The 27882-nt window shown below is 36.2% G+C and overlaps 1 protein-coding gene and 1 pseudogene across 2 annotated transcripts; both read right to left on the bottom strand.

Annotated features, from left to right (window-relative positions):
* Window positions 1–282: 282 nt before the first annotated feature.
* On the bottom strand, window positions 283–20331 carry LOC145771170 (uncharacterized; annotated as a pseudogene). The gene is made up of 7 exons (XR_014289186.1): window positions 20196–20331; window positions 19240–19327; window positions 15963–17242; window positions 5938–7179; window positions 5388–5488; window positions 3586–3791; window positions 283–2827 (listed from the first exon to the last, which is right to left on the bottom strand). The product of XR_014289186.1 is annotated as an uncharacterized LOC145771170 (transcript).
* Window positions 7868–14348, bottom strand: LOC145770040 (uncharacterized). The gene is made up of 2 exons (XM_082581626.1): window positions 14224–14348; window positions 7868–10021 (listed from the first exon to the last, which is right to left on the bottom strand). Exon 2 carries the CDS (start codon window positions 10018–10020, stop codon window positions 9085–9087), a length of 936 nt encoding a protein of 311 aa, XP_082437752.1. The 5' UTR covers window position 10021; window positions 14224–14348; the 3' UTR covers window positions 7868–9084.
* Window positions 20332–27882: the final 7551 nt, after the last annotated feature.

Below are 27882 nucleotides of genomic sequence, written 5' to 3'. Positions count from 1 at the left end.
TTTACCATAATTGCCTCTACCCAGTGATCGATTTCGAGTAATGAGTAGTACCAAATTTAAGTCATAGCCTAAGTAGAGTAGACAAGCGAAAACATACATTGCCGTCTGCTGCAGCGTGGGTCAGGTGTACGTCGGAAGGCGTACACCGATGCATAATCATAGTCCATTGCGGGAAGTCCGCTTTCGCGCAATGCAGGATAAAGATATGAAAAAAAAAAACAACAAACAAATCAAGACTCTGGAGAGTGGGATTTTATTGCATAGGCTTAGATTAGGGTGGTAACAAGTTAAAAGTTGTTCCTGTTTAAAGTTAAAGAAAATTAGCCATGCAGTAAGTATGAAGCAGATAGGCTATGTATGACCGTCGAGAAAAGATGCAAGAACAATGCAGTAGGCCTATAGTTCAGTGCTCTCGCCAGAGCGAAAAAAGTAGGGAGGGAGGGGGCCACCTGCCCAAAGTGAGAGAGCACCAAAATGTTAACCTATGAACAAGTCATAAAAAAGCCAGTCACATAATAAACGCCATAAGTTTTCGTGGGGCAACAATATTATGAATGCTGAATGGTAATTTTGAAAATCAGAGTTAACAAATAACTAATCAACATGATAAGAAATCGGTTTATAAGGAGAGGCCACAGAGACAAAAACGTAATAAATAATAGCCTAGTGAATTTGAATGAAAAATCATTTAAAATTCAGCCGGAGAACTGGGGAAGCGCTGCAAACTCACTCAGTAGAATCCGAGGATCGGAAGCTCAGGGAGTTTATCAGAGAGTTTTTAGCATTAATCTGTTAAGTGCGTATGACGACAATTGTCGTCCGAGACAGTCGCTCTTGCTGTGCGTAAGACGACCATTGTCGTTTTCGTGAGCGCAGCTATTCATGGTACTTTTAATTTCGCTTTCCTGTGGTCGCTTTGTCTGGAATGCGCAATTATGACGTGTGAAGAAACATAGATGCATTGTTTACACTACAATAACGATTGCCGCTTGACAGAAATCATTAATCCCTTAATCACTCTATTGCAATATTAGGTAGCTTCTGCACTCACCTACATAATAACCACAATTGCAAGAATAAAAAGATTTCATCTTAAATACTGTACTTCTTTTCTGAAATGGCTTCCTTCCGGTGTATAAAATTCGAACCACATAATGCGCGTTCAGTCAGTGTGAAGTCATTTTGATGTAATGTTGCATGCAGTTTCAGAAATATTTTGTTGTGTTCGAAAACATATTTTGTAACATATAGTCAACAAAACAATAGGGTTTTGTGTTGCTGCTAATGTTAGAACAAGCGTCAGAAAATGAAACATCATATTTATATGAGTTTTAGCCGGGATGAATTAGCTTATGAGATTTTAAAGTACCAATTTGCGAAAAAGACTTTTTACAAACATCGCATTTATATGGTTTGTCACCAGAATGAGCGAGCATATGAGATTTCAAACCACGAGATTGTATGAATGACTTTTTACAAACATCGCATTTATATGGTTTGTCACCAGAATGAGCGAGCATATGAGATTTCAAACCACGAGATTGTATGAATGACTTTTTACAAACATCACATTTATATGGTTTGTCACCAGAATGAGTGAGCATATGACATTTCAAATCACCAGATCGTGTAAATGACTTTTTACAAACATCACATTTATATGGTTTTTCACCAGAATGAGTTAGCATATGATATTTCAAATTACCAATTCGCGCAAACGACCTTTTACAAACATCACATTTATATGGTTTTTCACCAGAATGAGTTAGCTTATGAGATTTCAAACTATCAGACTGTGAAAAAGACTTTTCACACACATAACATTTATATGGTTTTTCACCAGAATGAGTTAGCTTATGAGATTTCAAAATACCAGATTGTGAAAAACATTTTTCACACACATCACATTTATATGGTTTTTCACCAGAATGAATCAGCTGATGAATTTTCAAATTACAAGTTTGCGTAAAGCATTTTTCACAAACATCACATTTATATGGCTTTTCACCAGAATGAATTCGCTTATGACATTTCAAATCACAAGATCGTGTAAATGACTTTTCACAAACATCACATTTATATGGTTTTTCACCAGAATGAGTTAGCTTATGAGATTTCAAACTACAAGATTGTGAAAAAGACTTTTCACACACATCACATTTATATGGTTTTTCAACAGAATGAATTAGCTGATGAATTTTCAAATTGCAAGTTTGCGTAAAGCATTTTTCACAAACATCACATTTATAGTGGCTTTTCACCAGAAGGCATTCGCTTATGACATTTCAAATCATAAGATCTAGAGAATGACTTTTCACAAACATCACATTTATATGGTTTTTCACCTGTGTGAAGACGTTTGTGCTGATTTAAGCTACATATCACTAAAAACGACATGTCACAAATATCACATTTATGTGGTTTTTCACCAGAATGAGTTAGCTTATGATATTTCAAATGGCCAGATCGGGTGAAACATTTTTCACAAACATTACATTTATATGGTTTTTCACCAGCATGAAATCGCTGATATCTTTTCAATTCATATTTGCATTTAAAACTCTTTTCACAAAGTTTGAGACAAAGTCGTTCACTCAAATGCTTTTTTTTGTGATTGATCAATGCTGACTTGCTTTGGAAATGTTTATAACATATACTGCACTTTAAAGTTTCTCTCACAGTTGGTTGGATAGAAGATAATCTTTCTTGATACAGATATGGAGGATTTTCCTTGGTGGCTGAAACAGTTTTTGAATCATCTTCGTCAATAATTTCACATGATTCAGGAACTTGAAGCTTCACTGGAACCTTTTCATCTTGATTTATACTGAAAGGTAGAATGATGATAAATTGTTCCTACAAACCGATCATGCAAGTGGAAAGCAATAGAAATGATGTACTGTGAAAAAGTATAAATAAATGTAGTATAAGTAGGCCAGCAAGACATTTTGACAAAACAAAATTTCCGTGAGACTACTGACCAAATTAAATTGGCGCAACAACAACTCGACGTGGAAAACATTTTACCGCAAGACCACGTGCAGCAGCCTATGTACTCTCTATTTAATCTTTGTCTTCTCTTTGGCCGAAAAAAAAATGTGTTGAAACGTATCCTCTTTTCTTGAGAAATTTTCGTTGAAAATCCATAGTGATCTCTTACAAACAAGAATAATAAAAACGGGACTTTTATTGATGGAACAGTATTTTGCACCCAACTGACGTAACTAAAATCTTGCTGGTAGTTTCATAATCAACAGTGTGAAGTTGTTTGTGATGTTGCAAATTATTGAAACCCAAAAAAAAACTGTTAGCTTGTGACATTTCAATATAGGCTACTAGAAATTGAGAAAACAATTTTTAATCAAATCAATCCACTTGAATATAAATTCGAATATTTTGTTTGTTTTGGTACCTTTCTATTTATCATCTTCACCAGACAAAGTTGCCAACGCGTAGGCCACAACACGAAGTAGTTCAGGGATTGTAGCAAATGAGTAGCACAGAAAAACGGTTTGTCTGATGAACAATCCAATGATTGACCAACGATGATTTCAGTTTAAAATGCTTATAACATAGAGTACATACCACATAACGTCATTCAGAACTTCATTCTCATCTGATTGGATTTGAGAAGATAATTCTTCCTGATGCGAACATGGATGACATTCCTTGGTGTCTGGACCAAATTCTAAATAATCTTGGCCAATGATTCCATAAGGTTCGCATACTTCAGAAACTTCAAGTTTCACAGGAATACTTTCGTGTGGATTCATATTCAAAATTGGAGGAAACTGCAAACTGACTTAATAACACTAATTTTATAACGAAGCAACTGAATGAAGTAATATTTTCCTGAAAATCAAATAGAACAAACATGCAAAAGGTAAAGACAAACAGTATAAATTACGAGTAAATAGAATCAACTTTGTCAACAACATCACATTCATTGTCAAAAACATCACATTCGTAAGAAGAGTTTACTCAGGTAAATTACCAAAGTCGAGCATATAACAAACATGTAAAAACAAAACATTCGCAATTCATAACACCCAAGAATATGAGGTTGTAAAAATGTTATAACCCTAACATACGCAGGCCTCGTCAACGTGCGAACGTATAGTGTAGTGGTGATTGGAAACCGATGTTATTTAGATTTCAAAAGATAGGCTTAACGTAATCTTTCTCTCGTTGACAAATTAAATTTTCTTGCAGAAAAACTAAATTGCTGAAATTGATAAGTGTATCTCATATAAGGTGTGTAATTCGTTTGTGCTGATTTAAATTATACATGCGTGAAAATGATTTGTCACAAACATCGCATCTATGTAGTTTTTCATCACAATAATTTACCATATGAGATTTCAAATTACTAGATTGTGAAAGTGACTTTTCACAAACATTACATAAGTTTTATTTTCGAGTTTTGTATTAACCCAAATAAATTAACAACTAAACTAAATAGTGTGTAAGCATATTCACTTAAAATCCATTACCGGTACGAAACTTTCACAGGCTTTTTGCCCTTTTGTGTAGTGAAGTGCATGAATATTTCTGTAGTTACTTTCATGCGAATATAGCCATACATGCAAAAATTTACTACAGATCAAAGTTCGTGACAGTAACATAATATTTTATTAATTTATAATATATATTTCAAATGTCTTAGAATGTACTGTTAGAATTTTGGATGCCAACCTCTGGATACATTACATTCATTTGTTTTTTCACTGGACGAAGTTACCGTATGAAATTTCAAATAACAGAAATGCGAATAACTTGTCACTAATATCATATTCCTATGATTTTCAACAACTGGTGTGAATTAGTTGATAAAACTACCATTCAACGTTTTATAGACAGAGAAAACATCACATTTATATGGTTATTCACCAGAATGAGTTAGCTTATGAGATTTCAAATTACCAAACTGTGAAAAATACTTTTCTCAACTCAATACATTGTTGCTTAATTCTATATTTGTCACATCCAGGCTTCATTTCCGCAAAGTTAAATACTTGGATTAAGTGAAAAGGAAGTCAACAAAGCCAATCTTCACGTTCACTATAGAAAACCAGCACAAACTTTCATGCAAAGAATTCAATCTTTTACCGAGTACAGCCTAAAAGAATAATAAAAATTGGCTAAAATTGCCAATGATGGAGACATTTTATTGATGCTACAGTATTTTGCACCCAACTAGTGTAACTAAACAAATTTTTCGGTTTTATCATTATTAACAGTGTGAAGTTGTTTGTGACGTCGCAAATTACTAAAACAAAACAAAAAACAGTTGTAACAAACGATACAGCCTGCATATGTTATTGTTGTAAATTTACGTTTATTTTATGTATGTTTGTACGTTATGGTTTCTCTGCTCGGCGCTTTACCTTGATTGTTTTCTCTGTTTGCGCCTCTCGGGTCACAATCTTAGCAAGTCCGTTTTCATAAGAGCTTTTCTTACAGTGTTCAGTTAAACTAAACGGACTTTCTGTGAAAGTGAAAGGAACTACAAAATCCTTTTAATAATACTTATCTTAATTGAAGCAACTGAATGAAGTAATATCTTCTTGAAAATCAAACAAAACAAACATGTAAAAGGTAAAGATAAACAGTACAGAGAATCAACTTTGTTAAAAACATCATACTCATTGTTTAACAAAAGTCAGGTAATTAACAAAAGTCGAACATATGACAAACATGTAAAAACAAAAGATTCACAATTCATAACACATAAGAATATGAGGTTGTAAAAGTGTTATAACCCTAATATGCACAGGCCTTGTCAAAGTGCGAACTTATAGTGTAGTAGTGACTGGAAACCGATGTAATTTAGACTTCAAAAGATAGGCTTAACGTAATCTTTTTCTAGTTGAAAAACTAAATATTCTTGTAGAATGACTAAATTGCTGAAAATGATAAGTCAATCTCATATAAGGTGTGTGATTCGTTTGTGCCGATTTAAATTATGCTTGTGTGAAAATGATTTGTCACAAACATCGCATCTATGTAGTTTTTTATCACCAGAATGAGTTAGCATATGATATTTCAAGTGGCTAGATTGTAAAAAGGACTTTCTACAAACCTCACATTTATATAGCATTTCACCAGAATGAATTAGTTTGTGCCGTTTCAAATTACTAGATTCAGAAAACGGCTTTTCACAAACATCACATTTATATGGTTTTTCACCAGAATGAATTATCTTGTGCCGTTTCAAACTACCAGGTTGTGAAAATGACTTTTCACAAGCATCACATTTATATGGTTTTTCACCAGAATGAATTAGCTTATGAGATTTCAAATCACCAGATCGCAAAAATGACTTTTCACAAACATCACATTTATATGGTTTTTCACCAGAATGAATTAGCTTATGAGAATATAAAGTGCTAGATTGCGAAAATTGCTTTTCACAAACATCACACTTATAGGTTTTTTTTACAAAAATGAGTTAGCTTATGAGAATTCAAATGACCAGATTGCGAAAATGTCTTTTCACAAACATCACATTTATATGGTTTTTCACCAGAATGAATTAGCTTATGAGATTTCAAATCACCAGATCGCAAAAATGACTTTTCACAAACATCACACTTATATGCTTTTTCACCATAATGAATTAGCTTATGAGATTTTAAACCACGATATAGCAAAAAGGACTTTTCACAAACATCACATTTATATGTCTTTTCACCAGAATGAGTTAGACTATGAGATTTTAAACCATTAGACCGTGCAAATGACTTTTCACAAATATCACATTTATATGGTTTTTCACCAGAATGAGTTAGCTTATGAGATTTCAAATTACCAGATCGGGCAAATGATTTTTCACAAACATTACATCGATATGGTTTTTCACCAGCGTGAAATCGCTGATGTTTTTCCAATGCAGATTTGCATTCAAAACTCTTGTTACAAAGTTTGCAACAAAGTCGTTCCCTCAAATGAATTTTTTTGTGACTGATCAATGCTGACTTGTTTGGAAAATGTTGATAACATAATATATTGCACTTTAAAGTTTCTTTCTTAGTTGGTTGGATGGAAGATAACCCATCTTGACACAAATATATATGATATTCTTTAGTGGCTGGAGCAGTTTTTAAATAATCTTGGTTTATAATTTCACATGATTCAGGAACTTCAAGCTTCATTGGAACCTTTTCATCTTGATTCACACTGAAAGGTAAAATGACAATTCAGCGTTTCTAGCAAACTGATCATGCAAATGATTCATACTGAAATGTAAAATAATAATTGTTTTTTTGTGAACTGATCATAAAACTGGCAAGACATGAACCGCATGCCCTTACAGAAAACAACCCAAAAAATTATGACAGATAACTGAAAACTACTAATGATGGAGACTTTTCATTGGTGCTATTTTGAAATTAGAATAAATTCCCGGTACTATTATTATCATCAGTGTGAAGTTGCTTGAACATTTTAAATCATTAAAAAGCAAAAAAACAACAACATTTATTACAAACAACACTTTTTTAAATATGTTCTTTCACTCATGAGTGTACACTGATTGCCTTTTGGTTCTGATTTCTATTTGCAACTTTTGATAGATAAACTACAGCAACATGGTTTATCTGACGAGCAATCTAATGACTGACCAACAACGAAAAAAATTAAAATGTTTATAACATACCATATATTGTAATTCAGAGCTTTATTCACAATTGATTGGATGGGAGATAACTCTTGTTGATATAAACATGGATTACATTCCTTGGTGGCTGGACCATTTTCAAAATGATGTTGGTCAATGATTTGATAAGGTTTGCATACTTCAGGAACTTCAAGCTTCACAGGAACACTTTCGTGTAGATTCATATTCAAACGTGAAGGAAACTACAAACTTATTTTAATAATACTAAATTTAAAATGAAGAAATTGAATTAAGTAATTTTTTCTGCAATTCAAACAGAAGAAGCATAGAAAAAGTGAAAGTAGGCATTCAAAATCACTGCATGTAGAATCAATTTTGTTACTTCATTTACAACACCAATTGCATTCAAGTTTTCACATTTATTTTTCAACGAAGCAAGACACGAACAACATACCTTATATACTCAGTGCTTCCCAACCTTTGTATTTCGAGATCCACTTTTGATGCATGTTTTATTGCGCAACCCACTTTTGATGCAAGTTTTATTGCACAACCCACTTAATTTAATGCAAGTTTTATTGTGCAACCCATAATGAGATATGACATCTTTATTATGGCATCTTTACTACTGGCGTACCTACTGAAAGTCAATGCGACACAACTCATCTACTGTAATTGCTACGTATTTGTTACATTGTTGCATAATTGTTTTGCAATAATTTCCCGATGTAATAGAAACCAGCATAGGCGTAGAGTTTTAGAAATTACCGGGGGTGCAGTGAGGTTTTTTTCGCTGAGACTTTTCAGTCATTTGTCCGAAATGACTTGAAAAAATTTGGTCATTTTTTATTTATTTCGGTCATTTTTTTGATGAAAATATTTCCTTTTAAGTAGCTGATACAAACCAAAATTTGCGCTACCTGACTAGCTACAGCATTCAGCTTCGCTGAGAAACGTTGTTTTTTCGGACATTTTGACCGAATTGACTATATTTTTTTCGGACATTTTGCTAAAAAATCGGTCAATGACCGATAAATGACCGAAAACAAAAACCAGGGTGCAGTTACATCAAAATATCACACATGTCGTCGGCCGCTTTCGTTCGGACATGCACAAGTGGGGCCTGGCTCCTTCATCAGAGTGCGAGTGTGGTGCCACGGAACAGACCGCAGACCATGTCATCCACCACTGCCTAATCCACCGGCCTCCACACGGTGCGCATGGTCTGAGAATCCTGGACGACGAGACTGCTGAGTGGCTGAAGATTTCCTGCCCTCCAATCTAGCCTGGAAAGATCGCTCATACGCCATCATCACATTTATATGGTTTTTACCAGAACGAGTGAGCTAATGTGATTTCAAACCATCAGATCGTGCAAATGACTTTTCACAAACGTCACATTTATATGGTTTTTCACCAGCGTGAAGTAGTTTGTGTCGATTTAAGTTACATATCACTAAAAACGACTAATCACAAACATCACATTTATGTTGTTTTTCATCAGAATGGGTTAGCTTGTGATATTTCAAATTGCCAGATCGTGCAAATGACTTGTTACAAACATCACATTTATATGATTTTTCACTAGAATGAATTAGCCTATGAGATTTCAGATGACCAGATTGCACAAAACACTTTTCACAAACATCACATTTATATGGTTTTTCTCCAGAATGAATTAGCTTATGAGATTTTAAATTGTAAGATTGCGAAAAAGACTTTTCACAAACATCACATTTATATGGTTTGTCACCGGAATGGGTTAGCTTATGAGATTTCAAACCACCACATCGTGCAAACGATTTGTCACACACATCACATTTATAGGATTTTTCTCCAAAATGAATTAGCTTATGAGATTTCAAACTACTAGATTGCACAAACAACTTTTCACAAACATCACATTTATATGGTTTTTCTCCAGAATGAGTTAGTTTGTGAGATTTCAAATGGCTAGATTGCGAAAAAGACTTTTCACAAACATCACATTGATATGGTTTTTCACCAGAATGAGTTAGCTTATGAGATTTCAAATGACCAGATCGGGCAAATGATTTTTCACAAATATCACATTTATACGGTTTTTCACCAGCATGAAATCGCAGATGTCTATCCAATTCAGATTTGCATTTAAAACTCTTGTCACAAAGTTTGCAACAAAGTCGTTCACACGAATGATTTTTTTTGTGACTGATCAATGCAGACTGGCTTTGGAAATGTTGATAACATATATTGCACTTTAAAGTTTCTTTCTCAGGTGGTTGGATGAAAGATAACCTTTCTTGATGCAAATATGGAGGACATTCCTTGGTGGCTGAAGCAGTTTTTAAATCATCTTGGTTTATACTTTTGCAGGATTCAGGAACTTCAAGCTTCACTGGAATGTTCTCATCTTGATTCATACTGAAAGGTAAAACGATAATTAATCGCTTCCAGCAGACTGATCATGCAACTCGATAGGAACAGAAAGAATGGGATGTGAAAAAGCGATAATAATAGTAGTATAATATGGGTAGGCCTAAAAGACATTTTACAAAACCAAATTCCCATGAGACAAATGACCAAGGTTAATTTTGCGCAACAACAACTCGATGTCGACGTGGAATACATTTTGACGCAAGACTACGTGCTGCAAACTACAAACTACATGTTTTATCTCTGTACAACAAAATTCTATGACTATTCTTTTAACATTCTTTCATGACAGTTTTAAAGTAATCTACTACAGTCCTCTGTGATGCAAGTCATCCTACTGCACCGACTTAATACAATTTTGCCTAATTGTATTTTTGTCACATCAAGGCTTCATGCCCAGCAAGTTAAATAGTTGGATAAAGTAAACAGGAAGTCAAGGAAGCCAATCTTCACGTTCACTATGGAAAACCAGCACAAACTGTCATAGTCCAGTCAAAATACGTTTGACCCTGAACAAATTCCAAGAAAGCGTTTTAGGATTTTTTTTTATTACTATTATATGTGGGGAACAACATTATACTAAAAGTTTACCAAAAATTGATTACCACAAAGGTTATAAATATGACGTCATAAGACGATGACAGCCATCCCACTAAAAATAACCAATATTTCCTTATTTTAAAGCTGTAGCTGTAGGTTACAGAAGAGTTTGCATTTTTTATACTATATATTTTGATTTAACAATTTTTATACAAAGTTTTATATTAACTACATGGACAGGCGAGGTCATGACGTCATCAATGACGTCATGGCATACATGTACATTTCTAAAAATTATAGAATACACAGTGCATTTTAATTGTCACTATTTTCATCATCAGACACTGCTTCCTCACTCATATTGTAACAATGCCCTTCTTGACATGGTCCGCATACCCGTGAACAGATAAGTCCGTGTCCTTTGCAAGTGCACCGAACTGTACTACTATCACGAGAACAATTGCAGTGAATTATTTTCAGAAGTGTTTCTGGCGCAGGTGAAGTATCCATCATCACTGGAACTAGACTGTTGTTCTGCAATTCCCATCCCCATTCAGTAGTGTCCATGGCCTCACCATTGTCCATCCAAAGCATTACTTGGAGGTAACTCCGAAGGGCATGATACTTCGTTGCAGAGGAGGTTGGTGGCAATCGTTCAGGTGTGACAAAGCTTTTGGCAGAGACTAGAATACCTCATTGCAGACAGATTGTCTCCAGGTTTGCCCCCGAACAATGCCACCATCGCTTTACACCCAGCGTCTTCAATCTCAGCTATGTTTTTCTTAGGTGTGGAAAACATCGTAGCACAGCTATTTAAGACAGAGTCTCCCTTCAAAACCTTGTGTAGAGCGAGTTTTTTTCCGCTTCCAAAAACCGCGGAAGTGGTATCGCATCCCGTGAATGCATGCAGGAACAGAAGACTGCTGCAGACATCGTTTCCAAGCAACTTCTTCATAACCTTAATGTCGTATACTATTGCAGGACTCCCTTTATCCGAGTAGAAATAAAGCTTGTTGCCATCGCTGGTTGATGCGTGATGAAGTAACAACACTAATAGATCTGTATCTTCGCCAATGAGACTAGTACTTTTGTTGGATGACATTGACGCTGCTGCCTTAACAATCTCCACATCTGCACCCCCCTCTGATTGTATTACGTGACAACCTCTGTCCTTCATGCGTTGTGAAATGAGATTGATAAGAGACTGTTTGTTCTCCACATTCGATAGGAAATCCTCCTTTTTCCGACAAATTTCGTTCCTTCAGCAATGTTCACTTTGTTACTTGTTCGATTTTTGCGCCGTCTGCGCCAATGTAGCCATCAAATACTATCGTAGCCTTACCATATTGCTTTACTGTGAAAGATGCATAGTCGTCAGCGATTGAACAATATGTCTTTCCTTCTGACCACTTCAGTCGATGGAGAAGAGAACCTCCGTCAAGAACATCATGTTCCATTTCTGGTACATCCTTGAGTACTGCGTCATCTGAACTCTGTTCTTTTATAGCAGCCATCAGTTGTGCTTTGTTTGGTTTGCGTAAAAGATGTTTTGCCTCAAAGAGGGATGGTGGGTATGGTGAAAGTTCATAGGCCATCACCTCATCAAGGGAAAGATGAGCAGTTTGAGACACCACAAGAAACCTTTGGAACAAAAGAGCGGGGTCTATTATTTTGTCCATAGCAACGTCAATTGCCACACTAGATGCCAGGGTCTTGGCTTTCATTGACCGCTTGTACTTAACTGAAAACAGTGATTGACCCTTGACCCTCCATTGTTTCCACTATTTCTCTGCCAATGGTAAACAGGTTATGGACATTCACATCCTTATTTGCATTGACCCCGGTGATAATGTTGCGAAGAGACACTTCATCAGAAAAAGGTGAAAAGATCTCGAGTTTATCTGCAATTTTCTCCAGGTCTTCACGAACTCTTCTCGTCCTTGACGTTCTTGCCTCCTTGTGTTGTTCACTAGTGACAAAGCTCTGGCGAGTGAAACCCTGCATTATATCACTGTAGGAAGAGGACACTGGCACAGACAAAGTCCACAAGGCCCTCTGATGTTCGGACATTCCACTGTCTCTGGTGAGTCCTCCTGCAGTTTTTAGGGAGCGCATCAGAGCTTGCTCGATGACTAGGTCGCAACCCAAGCCTGCCCAGTACTGATCAGCACACCTTACAACATGCAAGCCATTCATAAATCTATGAAACACTAATGACATATCATCTTCCAGAGTGGTCATTGACTGGAGGTAAAGGTAGGCGGACTTCACATAGTTCCCATGCCCAGCAGCTGCAAAAATGGGCAAACATTCGGCTACAGCATAAAGGTGCATCAGCCAGGATCCTGTACGATCGGCCTCGATAAGCGCCCTTACAATTCCTACCATCTGTTGGTAATTCAGCCATAGTTTACTGGTGCGAGAATGAGCGGATAATCCATTTCTTTTGGTGGACAAGAGGTGGACAATTTCACCAAGGCAGGTAGAACTGATGACCGAATTCAAGTCACTGTCCCCTGGCAGTGTCCGAGCATACAACTGCTCAAGTTCTTGCAACAGGTCTGCAAAACCAGGATGGTCGCAAAGTACTTTGTCTGCAACTTGCTGTGTAAGACACTGATCAAGGAGGAGATGGCCACGAACTGCACGCTGAACTGCCTTTCCAGTCATGATGTGTTGCACAGCATTGTCACCGTAAATTGTTCCCAAGATCTCTTTGATTCCACTCCCATCCAACAACGTTCCTATCATAAGATTCATCAATGTGTGGAAGCTCCCGAGCATCAGGACAACATCTTGAACCGGGTTGTCTTCAGGCACTCGTGTTTGATTTTTGACGCTTTCCAGTAGAGTGGCTGATCGAATGTAACAACTGCAGCGGAGCGGTGTTTATCAGCAAGTTTGCACAGATACTCAAGAGTGGAGAAGATGCATGACTTGTCTCCGGAATACATGTCAATGATGGGCAGGAAGATTACCGAAGACGACCCCGGATGATCACAGTCTTTATGTAGCATGTGCATCATTCCATTCCAGCTCGGTGCAGGCTGTCTGAAGGAGAAAGACATCTCCCACAATACATCAACCCGATGGCCAATGGCAAGGGCTTGAATGTTATGTTTCGGTGAGTGTGTTTTGCGAAACGGTATTCCCTTACATCAACTCTGCTTTGTTCAACTATCTCCAAGTCCGCAGTCTCCCGTCTGAAAACAGTGCGACTGACCTTCCTTCCTGGAGTAACAGTAGCTATCATCCCCATGCCGTGGAAAGTCCCCTTCCCATCTAAAGTGATGATATTATGATCGACGTTGTCCGCAGCGAACAGCAGTGCCGTATCCAGTCTGTCTATGGTACCGCCGAGTACATCCTGGCCAACAGAAGCGGCAGCGTTTTCCTCGAATCACTTAACTTCCGAATATGATGAACAATATCCATGGCTGAGAGACTGTCTACAAGAAATCGAGACCTGAAATGATGATGTAGCTGGATTGCTAACCCAAGCTGCAATGGAGCTACTACAGCCCTGGGACGTACTGCCTGAACAACTGATTGTCCGATGCTTGCGACCTTCCTGTGAATGTCCTTTCCAACAAAGAGGTTTTCAAGCAAGCAACGCAAACTCAGGGGGAGATAATCTATGGCAGACTCACATTCAAGCGAAGAAGTCTTCGGATATTCATGGGTTGAAGATGGGATCTTAGACTTGATATCGCTCTTGATGAGTTTCGCCGCAGTCTCTATGATTGCTCTCTGCTGAACTTCTTCATCCTTTTCCTTAATACTAAAATAGTGCCTCAAGATTGTTCTTGTATTTTCATGGAAGGTTACAATGTTAGGCAACCCTTCACACTCTGCTATGAATAGCGAATCGCCATACCTCCTCCAGCTCGGAATGGCCCGATTCGGTGAGTCCGATTCGGTGAGTCCGATTCGGTGAGTCCGATTCGGTGAGTCCGATTCGATGAGTCCAATCCCTTAACGGGGGATTTTTTCAATTTTTTTTTTAATTATCGGGTACCGTGGCCTAATTATCATTGCCGTTTTAAGGTTAGGGGTTAGGAGTTAGGGTTAGGGGTTAGAGGTTAGGAACTCACCGAATCAGACTCACCGAATTGGACTCACCGAATCGGACTCACCGAATAGTAGCAGACCCCCTCCAGCTTATACCTCAGCCATTTATTACTATAGGTAGCACCAGGGCTGCGATTTTTTCTTTCTTGTCGAACGACCAAAAATTCAGCGTTTGTTTGTCGAATAGTAATATGACGTCACAAGAGTCAGATTATAAGCGTTTGGCCGCGAGTTACCGCACAAGTTGTGTGGCCACAAGTTGTGTACTTAAGTTTTTAATCGCACGCTGGTTGAGTGATTGCAAAGGAGTATCAAGCGCTAAGTTATGTACCTGCCGGACATGTATACAGCCCTCAAAATTAGCTTGTATCTACGACGGCAAAAACATTGCCGTCGCCAAATCAACAAACCTTGGATTAGGACGGCAATTGCCGTATGCTTTAATGTTTAATCAAATGAAATTTTATGCGTTTCTTCGTCGCGTGTTACACGGCGGTAGCCCAGAGCATCACGCAAGCTATTTTATGCGCTGACAATGCTCTTGTGAACTGTAAAAAGTTTGCAACCTTATAAATACCGGCTTATTGTTACGCAAAAGTTATTTTTTCATTGAATGCTTATTGTTTACCGGTGTCGTTGCGAATATAAATCATGGTGAAAGAAGATACAGTTAAAAAGTAGAATTTTACCTGCTATAGATTATCAAACAGAAGGAAAAGTTTGTGTGGTATTTTTCAAAATTTGTAAACAATTTTATGACGGAAACAAATTGGAATTAGAAAAGCTACGGGGTCAAGTTAAAAAAGTAGTACGAAATTCGATAAATGGTTCTTTGGCAGTAAAGTCATGCTTCCGATCATATGGCATCGCGCGTTCATGAACGGGCAGTTTTGCGTCTTCAAGTATTCTAGTGACGACGCGACAACCTCATCCTCCGATACAGCATCTGATAATTCCGATTCTGACAGCTAGTTCTTTATCAAACAGACTCGTGTTTGCTCGCAGTATCCCAATTGTGCCGAAATTATGTCAGTGTAAACGTAAATCGAAGTAATCATCTCGCAGTGAGCTTTTAATTTGTTGCCGGTACCTGGTTGAACAATTAACGTTATTTTATGATAATTCAACGTCGCTAGATGGATAAAAAACATTTCTACAGCTACATAATGGTTTTTCACTCGTGAGTGTTCACAGATGACTTTCTAGTTTGCAACTTTGCAACTCATGATTAAAGAATCACTGCAAAATGGTTTATCTGATGAACTATCTAATAATAATAGACCAACAATGATGAACGTTTAAAATGTTTGCAGCATACCGTATATTGCCATACAGAGTTTCATTCTTAGTTGATTGGATGGAAGATAATTCTTCTTGATACAAACATGGATGACATTCCTTGGTGTCTACAATAGTTTCCAAATGATCTTGATTAAGAATAATTCCATAAGGTTCGCATACTTCAGACACTTCAATCTTCACAGGAACACTTTCATGTGGATTCATATTCAAAAGTGAAGGGAACTACAAACTGACTTAATAATACGAAACTTATTTAAAATGAAGTAACGTTTTTCTGAAAATCACAAGAAGAAAAACATGAAAAGGTAAAGATAAACTTTCCAAATTATGAGTACGTAGAATCAACTTTGTCGAAAACATAACATTTATATATATAATGGATTATTCACCACAGTAAACACTTTTAAGCCGACGCAAAAACGATTGGTCAAATAACTTTGTCAAAATCATCATATGACAAACACGTAAAAACAAAAGATTCAAAATTCATAACACCCATGAATATGAGGTTGTAAACATGTTATAACCCTACTATACACAGGCCTCGTCAATGTGCAAACACATAGTGTAGTGGTGACTGGAAACCGATGTAATTTAGATTTCAAAAGATAGGCTTAACGTAATCTTTTTCTTGTTGAAAAACTAAATATTCTTGTAGAAAAACTAAATTGCTGAAAATAATAAATGAATCTCATATAAGGTGTGTGATTTGTTTGTGCCGATATAAATTATGTATGCGTGAAAATGATTACATGCATTCAAACATCCAGCCACTCTCATCTCACAGGCTGGGAATGAAAAGGATCAGTGATGACACTGAATTCTCTTTAGTGGTTGACTTGAAACCTGCACTGGAAGCACCTTCTTTCCATATATCTGTTGGTCAATTTGTATCTGTTGTTTACAGCCATAACTGGTATAGTGGTATATTGGCATGACCAGGGAGGTTGACAGTATAAATGATGATTTATTAGTCCAATTTATGCATCCTAATGGTCCGTCTCACTCATTCCATTGGCCCCAACAACATGACTTATGTTGGTTTGCAACAAAGTCGTTCTCTCAAATGAATTTTTTTGTGACTAACCAATGCTGACTTGCTTTGGAAATATTTATAACATATATTGCAATTTAAAATTTCTTTCCCAGTTGGTTGGATGGAAGATAACCTTTCTTGATACAAACATGGAGGACATTCCTTAGCGGCTGAAGCAGTTTTTAAATCATCTTCGTCAATAATTTCACATGATTCAGGAACTTCAAGCTTGACTGGAAAATTTTTCATCTTGATTCATACTGAAAGGTAAAGACAATTAATCGTTTCTAGCAAACTCATCATGCAAATGATTCATACTGAAATTCGATAGCAACAGAAAGGATGGGATACGAAAAATTATAAACAAAAGTAGTATAATATGAGTAGGCCTACAAGACATTTTGACAAAACCAAATTTCCGTGATACTATTGACTAAGGTTAATTTAGCGCAACAACAACTCGACATGGAATGCATTTTACTGGAAGACTACGGGTGGATTTTCACCAGTCTGAAACCGTTCGTGCGGATTCAAAATATACATGTGTGAAAACGATGTGTCACAAATATCACATTTATATGTTTTTCACCAGGATGAATGAGCTTATGACATTTCAGAGAACCCGATTATATAAATAACTATTTACAAATATCACATTTATGTGGTTTTTCACCAGAATGAGTTAGCGTATGAGAGTACTAATCACAAGATTGCGAAAATGACTTTTCACAAACCTCATATTAATATATTTAGGAAAACTACCATTTTACTGTCCTGTAAGCGGAGAAAAACTTTTTTCTATCAACATTAAGAAATTCCAAGTCTGAAAAGCCAGATTGCTGGAAGATGAAGACATACCTTTCTTCGACATGTTGCTTACAGGACAGCAAAACGGTAGTTTTCTTAAATATTATTGGTAAGTTCCTTGGGTTTGTCTGAATTTCATATTAATATGGTTTATCACTAGCATGAATTAGCTTATGGTATTTTAAAGTAAAACAATTTGGGTAGAGAGGTAGCCCTTTTGAACCATAAACAAACATAACTCAGCAACAACACTACATTTAACATTATAAAACAAAAAACAAAAGCGTGATACTATATGATTCTTTAGCATTTCTTTTAATATGTATTTTTTCTTATAGGCTTGAAAAGGGCTGTATGACTAGCCGAAAACGTTAGCTTTTGTTTTTTGTTTTATAATGTTAAATGTAGTGTTGTTGCTGAGTTATGTTTAAAGTAAAAATTTGCGAAAATGACTTTTCACAAACATCACATTTATATGATTTTTCACCAGAATGAGTTAGTTTATGAGTTTTCAAACCACCAGATTGCGAAAAAGACTTTCACAAATATCACATTTATAATATATGGTTTTTCACCAGAATGAGTTAGCTTGTGCCGTTTCAAACCACCAGATCGGGCAAATGATTTTTCACAAACATCACATTTATATGGTTTTTCAACAGAATGAGTAAACTTTGATATTTCAAACCACCAGATAGTGCAAATGACTTTTTACAAACATCACATTTATATGGTTTTTCACCGGAATGAATTAGCTGATGAGATTTCAAAGTACCAGATCGTGCAAATGACTTTTTACAAACATCACATTTATATGATTTTTCACCAGTGTGAATTCGCAGATGTCTTTCCAATTCATATTTCCTTTTAAAACTCTTATCACAAAAATAACAAAATTGCTCTCTGAAGTGAATTTTTTGATGAGAATTCAATGCTGATTTGCATTGGAAATGTTCATAACATACATTGCAATTCAGAGTTTCCTTTTCATTTAACTGGATGAAAGATAACCTTTCTTGATACAAATATGGAAGACATTCCTTGGCGGCTGAAACAGTTTTATATCATCTTGGTTTATAATTTCGGATGATTTAGGAACTTCAAGCTTCACTGGAACCTTTTCATGTTAATTTATACTGATAGGTAAAATGACGATTAATTGTTACTTGCAAACTGATCGTGCAACTCGATAGCAACAGGAAGGATGGGATGTGAAAAAGCGTGGGTAAAACATTATAATATGAGCTTCAGACTTCTTATAAAGCCCAACTAAGCGTTAACAAAATTCAAATGCAAATATGCAAGTTGAAATTTTATTTCAATTATTTATTGATAATATGAGGTTTGCAATTCATAATTAAAGAATCACTGCAAAATGGTTCATCTGATGAACTATCTAATAATAATTATTGACCAACAATGATGAACGTTTAAAATGTTCGCAGCATACCATATATTGCCATAAAGAGTTTCATTCTCAGTTGATTGGATGGAAGATAATTCTTCTTGATACAAACATGGATGACATTCCTTGGTGTCTACAATAGTTTTCAAATGATGTCGATCAATAACTCCATAAGGTTCGCATACTTCAGAAACTTCAAGCTTCAAGCGCGGGGCCTTGTGAAGCACGGGGCCTGTAGCAGCTGCTACTATAGTTAATCCGGCGCTGCCTACAAGACATTTTGACAAAACCAAATTTTCGTAAAAGTTTTGACCAAGGTTAATTTGACGCAACAACAACTCGACGTGGAATACATTTTACCGAAAGACTACGTGCTGCAAACTTACATACTCTCTATTTTATCTTTGTCCGAAAAAAAAATGTGTTGAAACCATGGCGATCTATAGATCGCCATGGTTGAAACGCATTCTCTTTTCTTGATAAATTTTCGTAATGACCTGCACTCTTGATTCTTTTGGGACAGTTTTAAAGTAATCTACTATAGTCCTCTGTGACGTAAGTAATCCTACTGCACCAACTCAATTCAATACATTGTTGCTTAATTCTATTTTCGTCACATCAAGGCTTCATTGCCCAGCAAGCTAAATACTTGGATTAAGGAACAGGAAGTTAACGAAGCCAATCTTCATGTTCATTATGAAAAACTAGTGATGGAGACTTTTTGATGCTATAATATTTTGCACCCAACTGGTGTAACTTAACAAACTTTCCGTTTTATAAGTATCAACAGTGTCAAGTTATTTGTGACGTTGCAAATTACTGGTACAAAAAAAATACAGCTGTGACAAAAACATTTCTACAACCTACATCACAGATGACTTTCTAGTTTGCAACTTCGCAAATCCTAATTAAACAATCACTGCAAAATGGTTCATCTGATGAACTATCTAATAATAATAATTGACAAACGAATATGAACGTTTAAAATGTTTGCAGCATACCGTATATTGCCATACAGAGTTTCATTCTCAGTTGATTGGATGGAAGATAATTCTTCTTGATACAAACATGGATGACCTTCTTTGGTGTCTACAATGGTTTCCAAATGATGTTGATCAATGATTTCATAAGGTTTGCATACTTCAGAAACTTCAAGCTTCACAGGAACATTTTTGTGTGGATTCATATTCAAAAGTGAGGGAACAACAAACTGATTTTATGAGGATTTATTTTAGTAACAAAGTAGTTAAATGAAGCAATTATTTTCTGAAAATCACCAAAAACATGAAAAAGGTAAAGATAAACTTTCCAAATTACGAGTACGTAAAATCAACTTTGTCGAAAACATTACATTTATTTTATTTTATTTATTTATTTGCATCAGACTCAAGATGGTCCATATTACACAATCACACATAGCCTAGAAAGTAGAAACAAAGCAGATACTCAACTCCGAAGAGCTGAGTCGTAATGAACCAAATACAAAGATTGATAATAACAGTCTGTTCGCATGAGTTCATAAATCCATTGATTGGAAGACAAGTTACATCGGGTTATAAACTGATATAATCTTTTGCGAATGAAAGCTTGAAAGGATGTGGTATTGTTATCAACGACTTCTAAGCCTATGTAAAAACGATTGGTCAAATGAACTTTGTCAAAATCATCATATTCAGATGCTTCACTGTAACAAAGTGTAACTTTTTTATGCTTTTCAAAGAAATTGAGAGAAAGTATGTTGTTCCACTTGCAACACATTGGAATGATAGAATGACCATGTTACATTAGGCATAAAATGATTGACCTTATGAGGTTTCGAGTTATTAAAAACATGAAAATGCTTTGTAGTAGAGTGATTCCATGTCAATTTACATGGGAGGTATAACCCTATGTTTCAGATTCTCTTTGTTTTAACATATGTTATTGCCCTTGCAAAATAATGATCAAAGAAAAAAAAAAATTTAGATATCTTGTACGGTTTTTGAGATATAACTGGGTAATTTTTTTGCCACTAGGTGGAGATTTGCTGTGCGAGCGCTCACTTTTTGTTTATTAACTGATGCAAATTCTCTTATATCTTCATAAGTACTCGACATAGGTTTTCAAAAATTGGGTTTTGGGTATTTTCACGGTCAAGGAATCCAAATTTGCTGTCGAAATATCAAAAAACAGCCTTTTCATTGAGAAAAAAAAGGTTGAAATTTTTTAAACATTTTTTTTAAGTTCCGAACTTTGATCTCATTTTTTAAGTTGTTGACGCAAAGTTACAAACTAAGTTTGTTTTTTTTGTACTATTATTCTTATCCTTTTTATTAATGCAAGTTTGTTAATTATGTTTTGCAAGCTTCATGAAAAATTTTTCATAGAAAATTGACATGAGCCTTTGTTTTTTCTTCACCTAAAACGCGTACACTGTGTGTACTCTTTGGCGACCTAGCTGCTGCCATCAATAAAAAACAATTTTAATGGAAATTCTTTTGTACAAAAATGTGTGTTTTACTTTTTGCATTGTATGGTGACGGTGTAAATATTCATTTACATTTAAATGTTTACTCAGAACTCTGCCCTTGCAGACCAACAATAGCCATGGGTTGGGTACTTTTCGTGTTAGATTACCAAAATTACAAATTACCAAATCTCAGAATTTAAGTGCATTTTCTCGTAAGGACCACCCTGATCTCGTAAGGACCACCCCATGAAGCTGATCTCACTATACCTAAAGGACTGGAGACTAAAACTAAGCACAGCTAAAACCACCATCACACCTTTCCACCTCAACAACAAGGAAGCTGACCGCCAGTTACGAGTCCCCCTAGATGGAACCCACATCCGACATGACCCCTGCCCTACATATCTGGGAGTGACCTTGGATCGGCAACTCACGTATAAAAAGCACTGTGACTCAGTTCGTGCCAAAGCACCAGCAAGAAACAACCTTCTCAGATGTCTAGTTGGGTCGACTTGGGGATCCAAAACCCCAACACTGCGCACTAGTGCCCTAGCGCTTGTGTACAGTGCTGCCGAATATGCTTCTCCAGTCTGGTGCCGCAGCACACACGCAGGAAAAGTAGATATCGCCCTTAATGACACCATGCGCATAATCACTGGATGCCTGCGTCTAACTCCTACAGAATTACTACCAGTGCTTTCAGGCATCGCCCCACCAAAACTACGCAGAGAGAATTCTACCATACGTCTCGCATTAAAGGCAGAGGTCAATGATCGCCATCTCCTCCACAATGTAGTCCTTGACGCACAACAGCTCACACGTCAACGCCTGCCTTCCAGGCGCCCTTTTTCTCGACACATTGTGGCGCTTCATGAAGGTCACTTCGACCTGATGAAGTCATGGAGAGACCGCTGGGAAACCATCTCACGGCCCAACCAGTTCCAAGTCACACCAGACACTATGGTACCACCTGGCTCAAACCTGCCAAGAAAAGAATGGGTAACTCTGAATCGCCTCCGTACTGGTGTTGGTCGCTTCAAGCACAATATGTTTACCTGGGGACTGTGTGACTCACCAGCCTGTGTTTGTGGTGACTGTCAAACAGCACAGCACATCATAAATCACTGTCCAGTGTTTCGACCTGAAGAACATGTAAATCTCATAGACCCTGATATGAAGACACTGCTCTGGTTGCAACAATTGGGAGATGTTACCTGAATTGCTGCCTCATAAGCAAGAAGAAGAAGGACCACCCTACCCGACCCTATTGTTTGTGTAAGGACCACCCTACCCTACAACACATGTTTGCAATGTTTTATTTCTTTAATTGTAACATCACAATTTAAAAGGTTAGAAAGGTAAATTGTAGAATTGTGCTTTTTGGTCTGCACTATTGTTTAGAACAGTGGTTCCCAACCTTTTTGACATTGCGGCACCCTATCAAAGAGATAAATAGTTGGCGGAACCCTGGCAAAACTGGATCAACTTTATGAAGTTTCTGCATTAAAAATAACTGTATGAAATAACACAGAATGAGTTTAGCGAGCGTAGCCTAAATAAATGTATTCATTCAAAAGTGAGTGTGAAATTTGGGCTTGACTTCTTGCACAAAGTCCCTTAAGGGGACACTCGATAAAGTCACCCGCATTTCTTCCTCGACTATAAGCAGTCGTTCTCGTTGTTTATTTTTTATGTTTGATAATACGGAAAATCCACTCTCACATAGGTATGACGTGGAAAACTGTGGCAAAAGCACAATAGCTTTCTTTTCAACGCAAGGATATTCATTTTGAATTTTTATCCAGAACTCGTCGAGAGGCATCTGCTTGTGCACAAGCTTAAAATTTCCATTGTTTCTAATTTTTTTCTTCCATTGATTTTGGGCGCTGAGTTATTAATGAGACAGCTTCTTTCTTCTTCATTTCAGAGAAATGTGAAAGCATGTCAAAGTTTCCGTTCTTCACTTTTAAGGACCACATTTGAAGTTTTTCTCTCAGTGCTTTCATTTTATCGTTTGAAGTTAAGAGAGTTTCATTTTTGCCATTTACGATATTTAAATGGTCGAAGATATACACTAAATACGCTAATTTGGAGACCCAATTGAGAGCCGTGAAACGCAAAATAAAATCATGAAACCTGGCGGTAATGATGGGTTTCAAATGTTTTTATGGAAAAAAGCAGCAACGAGTCAAAATAAATCTCTTTCACGCTGTTTTTCCTGGGCGAGAAGACAAAGGCATACCGCGACTTATCGTCAGCGACTTCCCCAGTAAGCGACTCTCCAGAAAGGAGCCGGGAATAACTGCGAGACGCGAAACTTCATAGGCTACTCACTGAAACTCGGTTAGAAATTGATCAATTCCACGAAGTTAAAACAAAAATTGGGCTGCAGTATTGCAATATCTCGCGGCACCCTTGAGTATAGCAATTGGCACCCCGGTTGGGAACCACTGGTTTAGAATCTTATACGCAAACCCTAAAAAGTAGTTTTTTCAAAATAACTGCTTTTCTACTCCAGATAGGCATATTCAATGCTCAGAAAGCGTATAGAAAACCTTGTCTTTTGCATCTTTAGACATCAAAAGCACATCTCTAGCTCAAGCGGTTTTCAAAATATCAAAATTTTGCATGTTTAGATAGATGCAGATTGCAGAATTTTAGGGGTCACGTGCACCCTCTAAATTATCTTCAAAAAAATACTCCAATACCGGCACCTCATTTTTTGTAAGGACGAAACTTTTTAAGGGTTAGGAGCAGTAGCCTAAATTTCAATTGTAATTCATTTTTTTTAAATATTGCCTGTTTAAGGACCACCGTAATGAGTAAATAAAATCAACTTCATCAAAAACATTGTATTCATTGATAAAAACATCACATTCGTAAGAAAGGTTTACACAGATAAATACCTAAAGTCGATCATATGACAAACATGCAAATACAAAACATTCACAATTCATAACACCCAGATTGCGCAAATGACTTTTCACAAACATAACATTTATAAGGTTTTTCACCGGAATGAATTAGCTGATGAGATTTCAAATGACCAGATTGTGAAAAAAACTTTTCACAAATACCACATTTATACGGTTTTTCACCAGTGTGAATTCGCTGATGTCTTTCCAATGCAGATTTCCATTTAAAACTCTTGTCACAAAGTTTGCAACAAAGTCGTTCCCTCAAATGAATTTTTTTGTGAATGATCAATGCTGACTTGCTTGGGAAATGTTTATAACATAATATATTGCACTTTAAAATTTCTTAGTTGGTTGGATGGAAGATAACCTTTCGTGATACAAATATGGAGGACATTCCTTGGTGGCTGAAGTAGCTTTTGAATCATCTTGGCTTACAATTTCGCATGATTCAGGAACTTCAAGCTTCACTGGAACCTTTTCATCTTGATTCAAACTGAAAGGTAAAATGATGATTAATTGTTTCTTGTGAACTGATCGTGCAACTCAATAGCTACAGAAAGAATGGGATGTGAAAAAGTGTGAGTAAAATATTATAATATCAGCATCACGCATCTTGACAAGGCCAACTTAGCGTGAGCAAAATTCAAATGCAAATTTGCAAAAATTAAACAATACATTTTATTATTATTACCAAAAGTGCTCAATGCCAAGCAAAAGGCAATTTCAACTTATCAGATTGTGAAAAAGACTTTCCACAAACATCACATTTATATGGTTTTTCACTAGAATGAATTAGCTTATTAGATTTTAAAGTACCAATTTGCGAAAATAACTTCACAAACATCACATTTATATTGGTTTTCACCAGAATGAGTGAGCTTATGAAATTTCAAACTACCAGAATGCGAAAAAGACTTTTCACAAACATCACATGTATAGGTGTTTTCACCAGTGTGAAGTAGTTTGTGGCGATACAAAACATATATACATCCGTGAAAACGATACAAAACATATATACATCCGTCAAAACGATTTGTCACAAACATCACATTATACGGTTATGGGTTAGCTTGTGGAGCATTCCATTTATAATCAAACACCCCTTGCAACCACTAGTCACAGATTTTGCTTATTTTGACATATTTTATACATACTAAAAAATGATAAAAATAGCAAATAAAAAATTTAAATATCTTCATTGGGGGCCGAGATAGAGCACTTTGAATTTTCGGCCACTAGTAGGATTTTGGGAGCTGAGCACAGCCATTTTTTCATTTCGCGCCTTCAATTTTTTGGCAATAGCTCTTTACCTTGAACGATTTTCATAATGAAAACATGCATTTTACCAATTTAAGACCCAAGGAATTCATTTTTGCACTTTAAATTATGCTAAGATGAACATTTCAAATGGTAATTTAATGTAAGTTTAGTAATAATTTAATGTAAGTTTATGCAAAACTTACATCAACCAAATTTAGTAAAAGTATTATACTTCAATTGCTTTGTTTAAAGAAAAAAAATTTTTTTTTGCACCTTTTTCCCAACGCTCCAAAATATTCCCCCAAAGTTAACGTATCAAAAATAAAATAAGAAAAACTTTAAACCTAAATTACCATTTGAAATAATCATCTTAGCATAATTTAAAGTGCAAAAATGAATTCCTTGGGTCTTAAATTGGTAAAATGCATGTTTTCATTATGAAAATCGTTCAAGGTAAAGAGTTATTGCCAAAAAATGAAGGCGCAAAATGAAAAAATGGCTGTGCTCAGCTCCCAAAATCCTACTAGTGGCCGAAAATTCAAAGTGCTCTATCTCGGCCCCCAATAAAGATATTTCAAAAATTTTTTTTGCTATCGTCATCATTTTTTAGTATGTATAAAATAATATATATATGTCAAAATAAGCAAAATCTGTGACTAGTGGTTACAAAATTTGAAAAAATCTGATGATTATAAATGGAATGCCCCTTGTGATATATGAAACTACGAGTTTGCGAAAACAACTTTGCACAAATATCACATTTACATGGTTTTTCACCAGAATGAGTGATCATATGACATTACAAACCACTAGATCGTATGAATGATTTTTTACAAACATTCACACTGATATGGCGTTCACTTCAACCTTCCACGCGGGGCGGCACGCGGCGAAAAAGTCAGGCCATGTATACAGTGGGGCGCGGTTTGCATCACTACTGCATTACTGCAAACTACATACGATACTGTATGATACTCTCTATTTTATCTTTGTCCTATCTGTGTCTGAACAAAAAAAAGTGTTGAAATGCATTCTCTTTTCTTGATAAATTTTCTTTGCGAACTGCACTATTGATTCCTTTAAGACAGTTTTAAAGTAATCTACTACAGTCCTCTGTGATCCTACTGCAGTCATCCTACTGCACCAACTCAATACATTATTGTTTAAAATTCTATTTTTGTCACATCAACGCTTCATGCACAGCAAGTTAAATACGGTACTTGGATTAACTGAACAGGAAGTCAAGGAGGCCAACCTTCACGTCCACTATGGAAGACCAGCACAAACTTTCATGCAAAAAACTCAATCTTTTACAGAGTACAGCCCAGAAGAATGCAAATTGGCTAAAAATCGCCAATGATGGAGACTTTTTATTGATCCTACAGTATTTTGCATCCAACTGGTGTAACTATAATCTGGCCGGTTTTATCATTATCAACAGTGTGAAGTTGTTTGTGACGTTGCAAATTACTGAAACAAAAAAAACAAAAACAGTTAGCTTGTGACATTTCAAATTACCAGATTGAGAAGACAATTTTTAATCAAATTATTCAACTCTTGAAAATAAATTCGAATATTTTATTTGTTTTAGTACGGTACCTTTCTATTGATCATATTCACCAGACAAAGTTGTACAACATTGTACACCAGACAAAGTTGCCAACGCGTAGCCCACAACACGAAGTAGATCGGGGATTGTAGCCAATGCGTAGTACAGAAAAATAGTTTCTGTGATCAATAATCTAATGATTGACCAATGATAATTTCAGTTTAAAATGCTTATAATATAGGGTACATACCACACAACGTCATTCAGAACTTCATTCTCAGTGGATAGGACTGGAAATGATATTTCTTTCTGATGTAAACATGGATAACATTCCTTGGTGTCTCGACTAATTTTCAAATGATCTTGGCCAATGGTTCCATAAGGTTCGCATACTTCAGAAACTTCAAGCTTTACAAGGACACTTTCGTGTGGATTCACATCCAAAATTGGAAGAAACTGCAAACTGACTTAATAACACTTATTTTATAATAAAGCAACTGAATGAAGTAATA

This window comes from Aplidium turbinatum, chromosome 5, assembly GCF_918807975.1.
Source record: "Aplidium turbinatum chromosome 5, kaAplTurb1.1, whole genome shotgun sequence".
In the NCBI taxonomy this organism is placed as follows: domain Eukaryota; kingdom Metazoa; phylum Chordata; class Ascidiacea; order Aplousobranchia; family Polyclinidae; genus Aplidium; species Aplidium turbinatum.
Note: the sequence above shows the minus strand (reverse complement) of the source record. Positions and strands in the feature narration are given on the sequence as shown.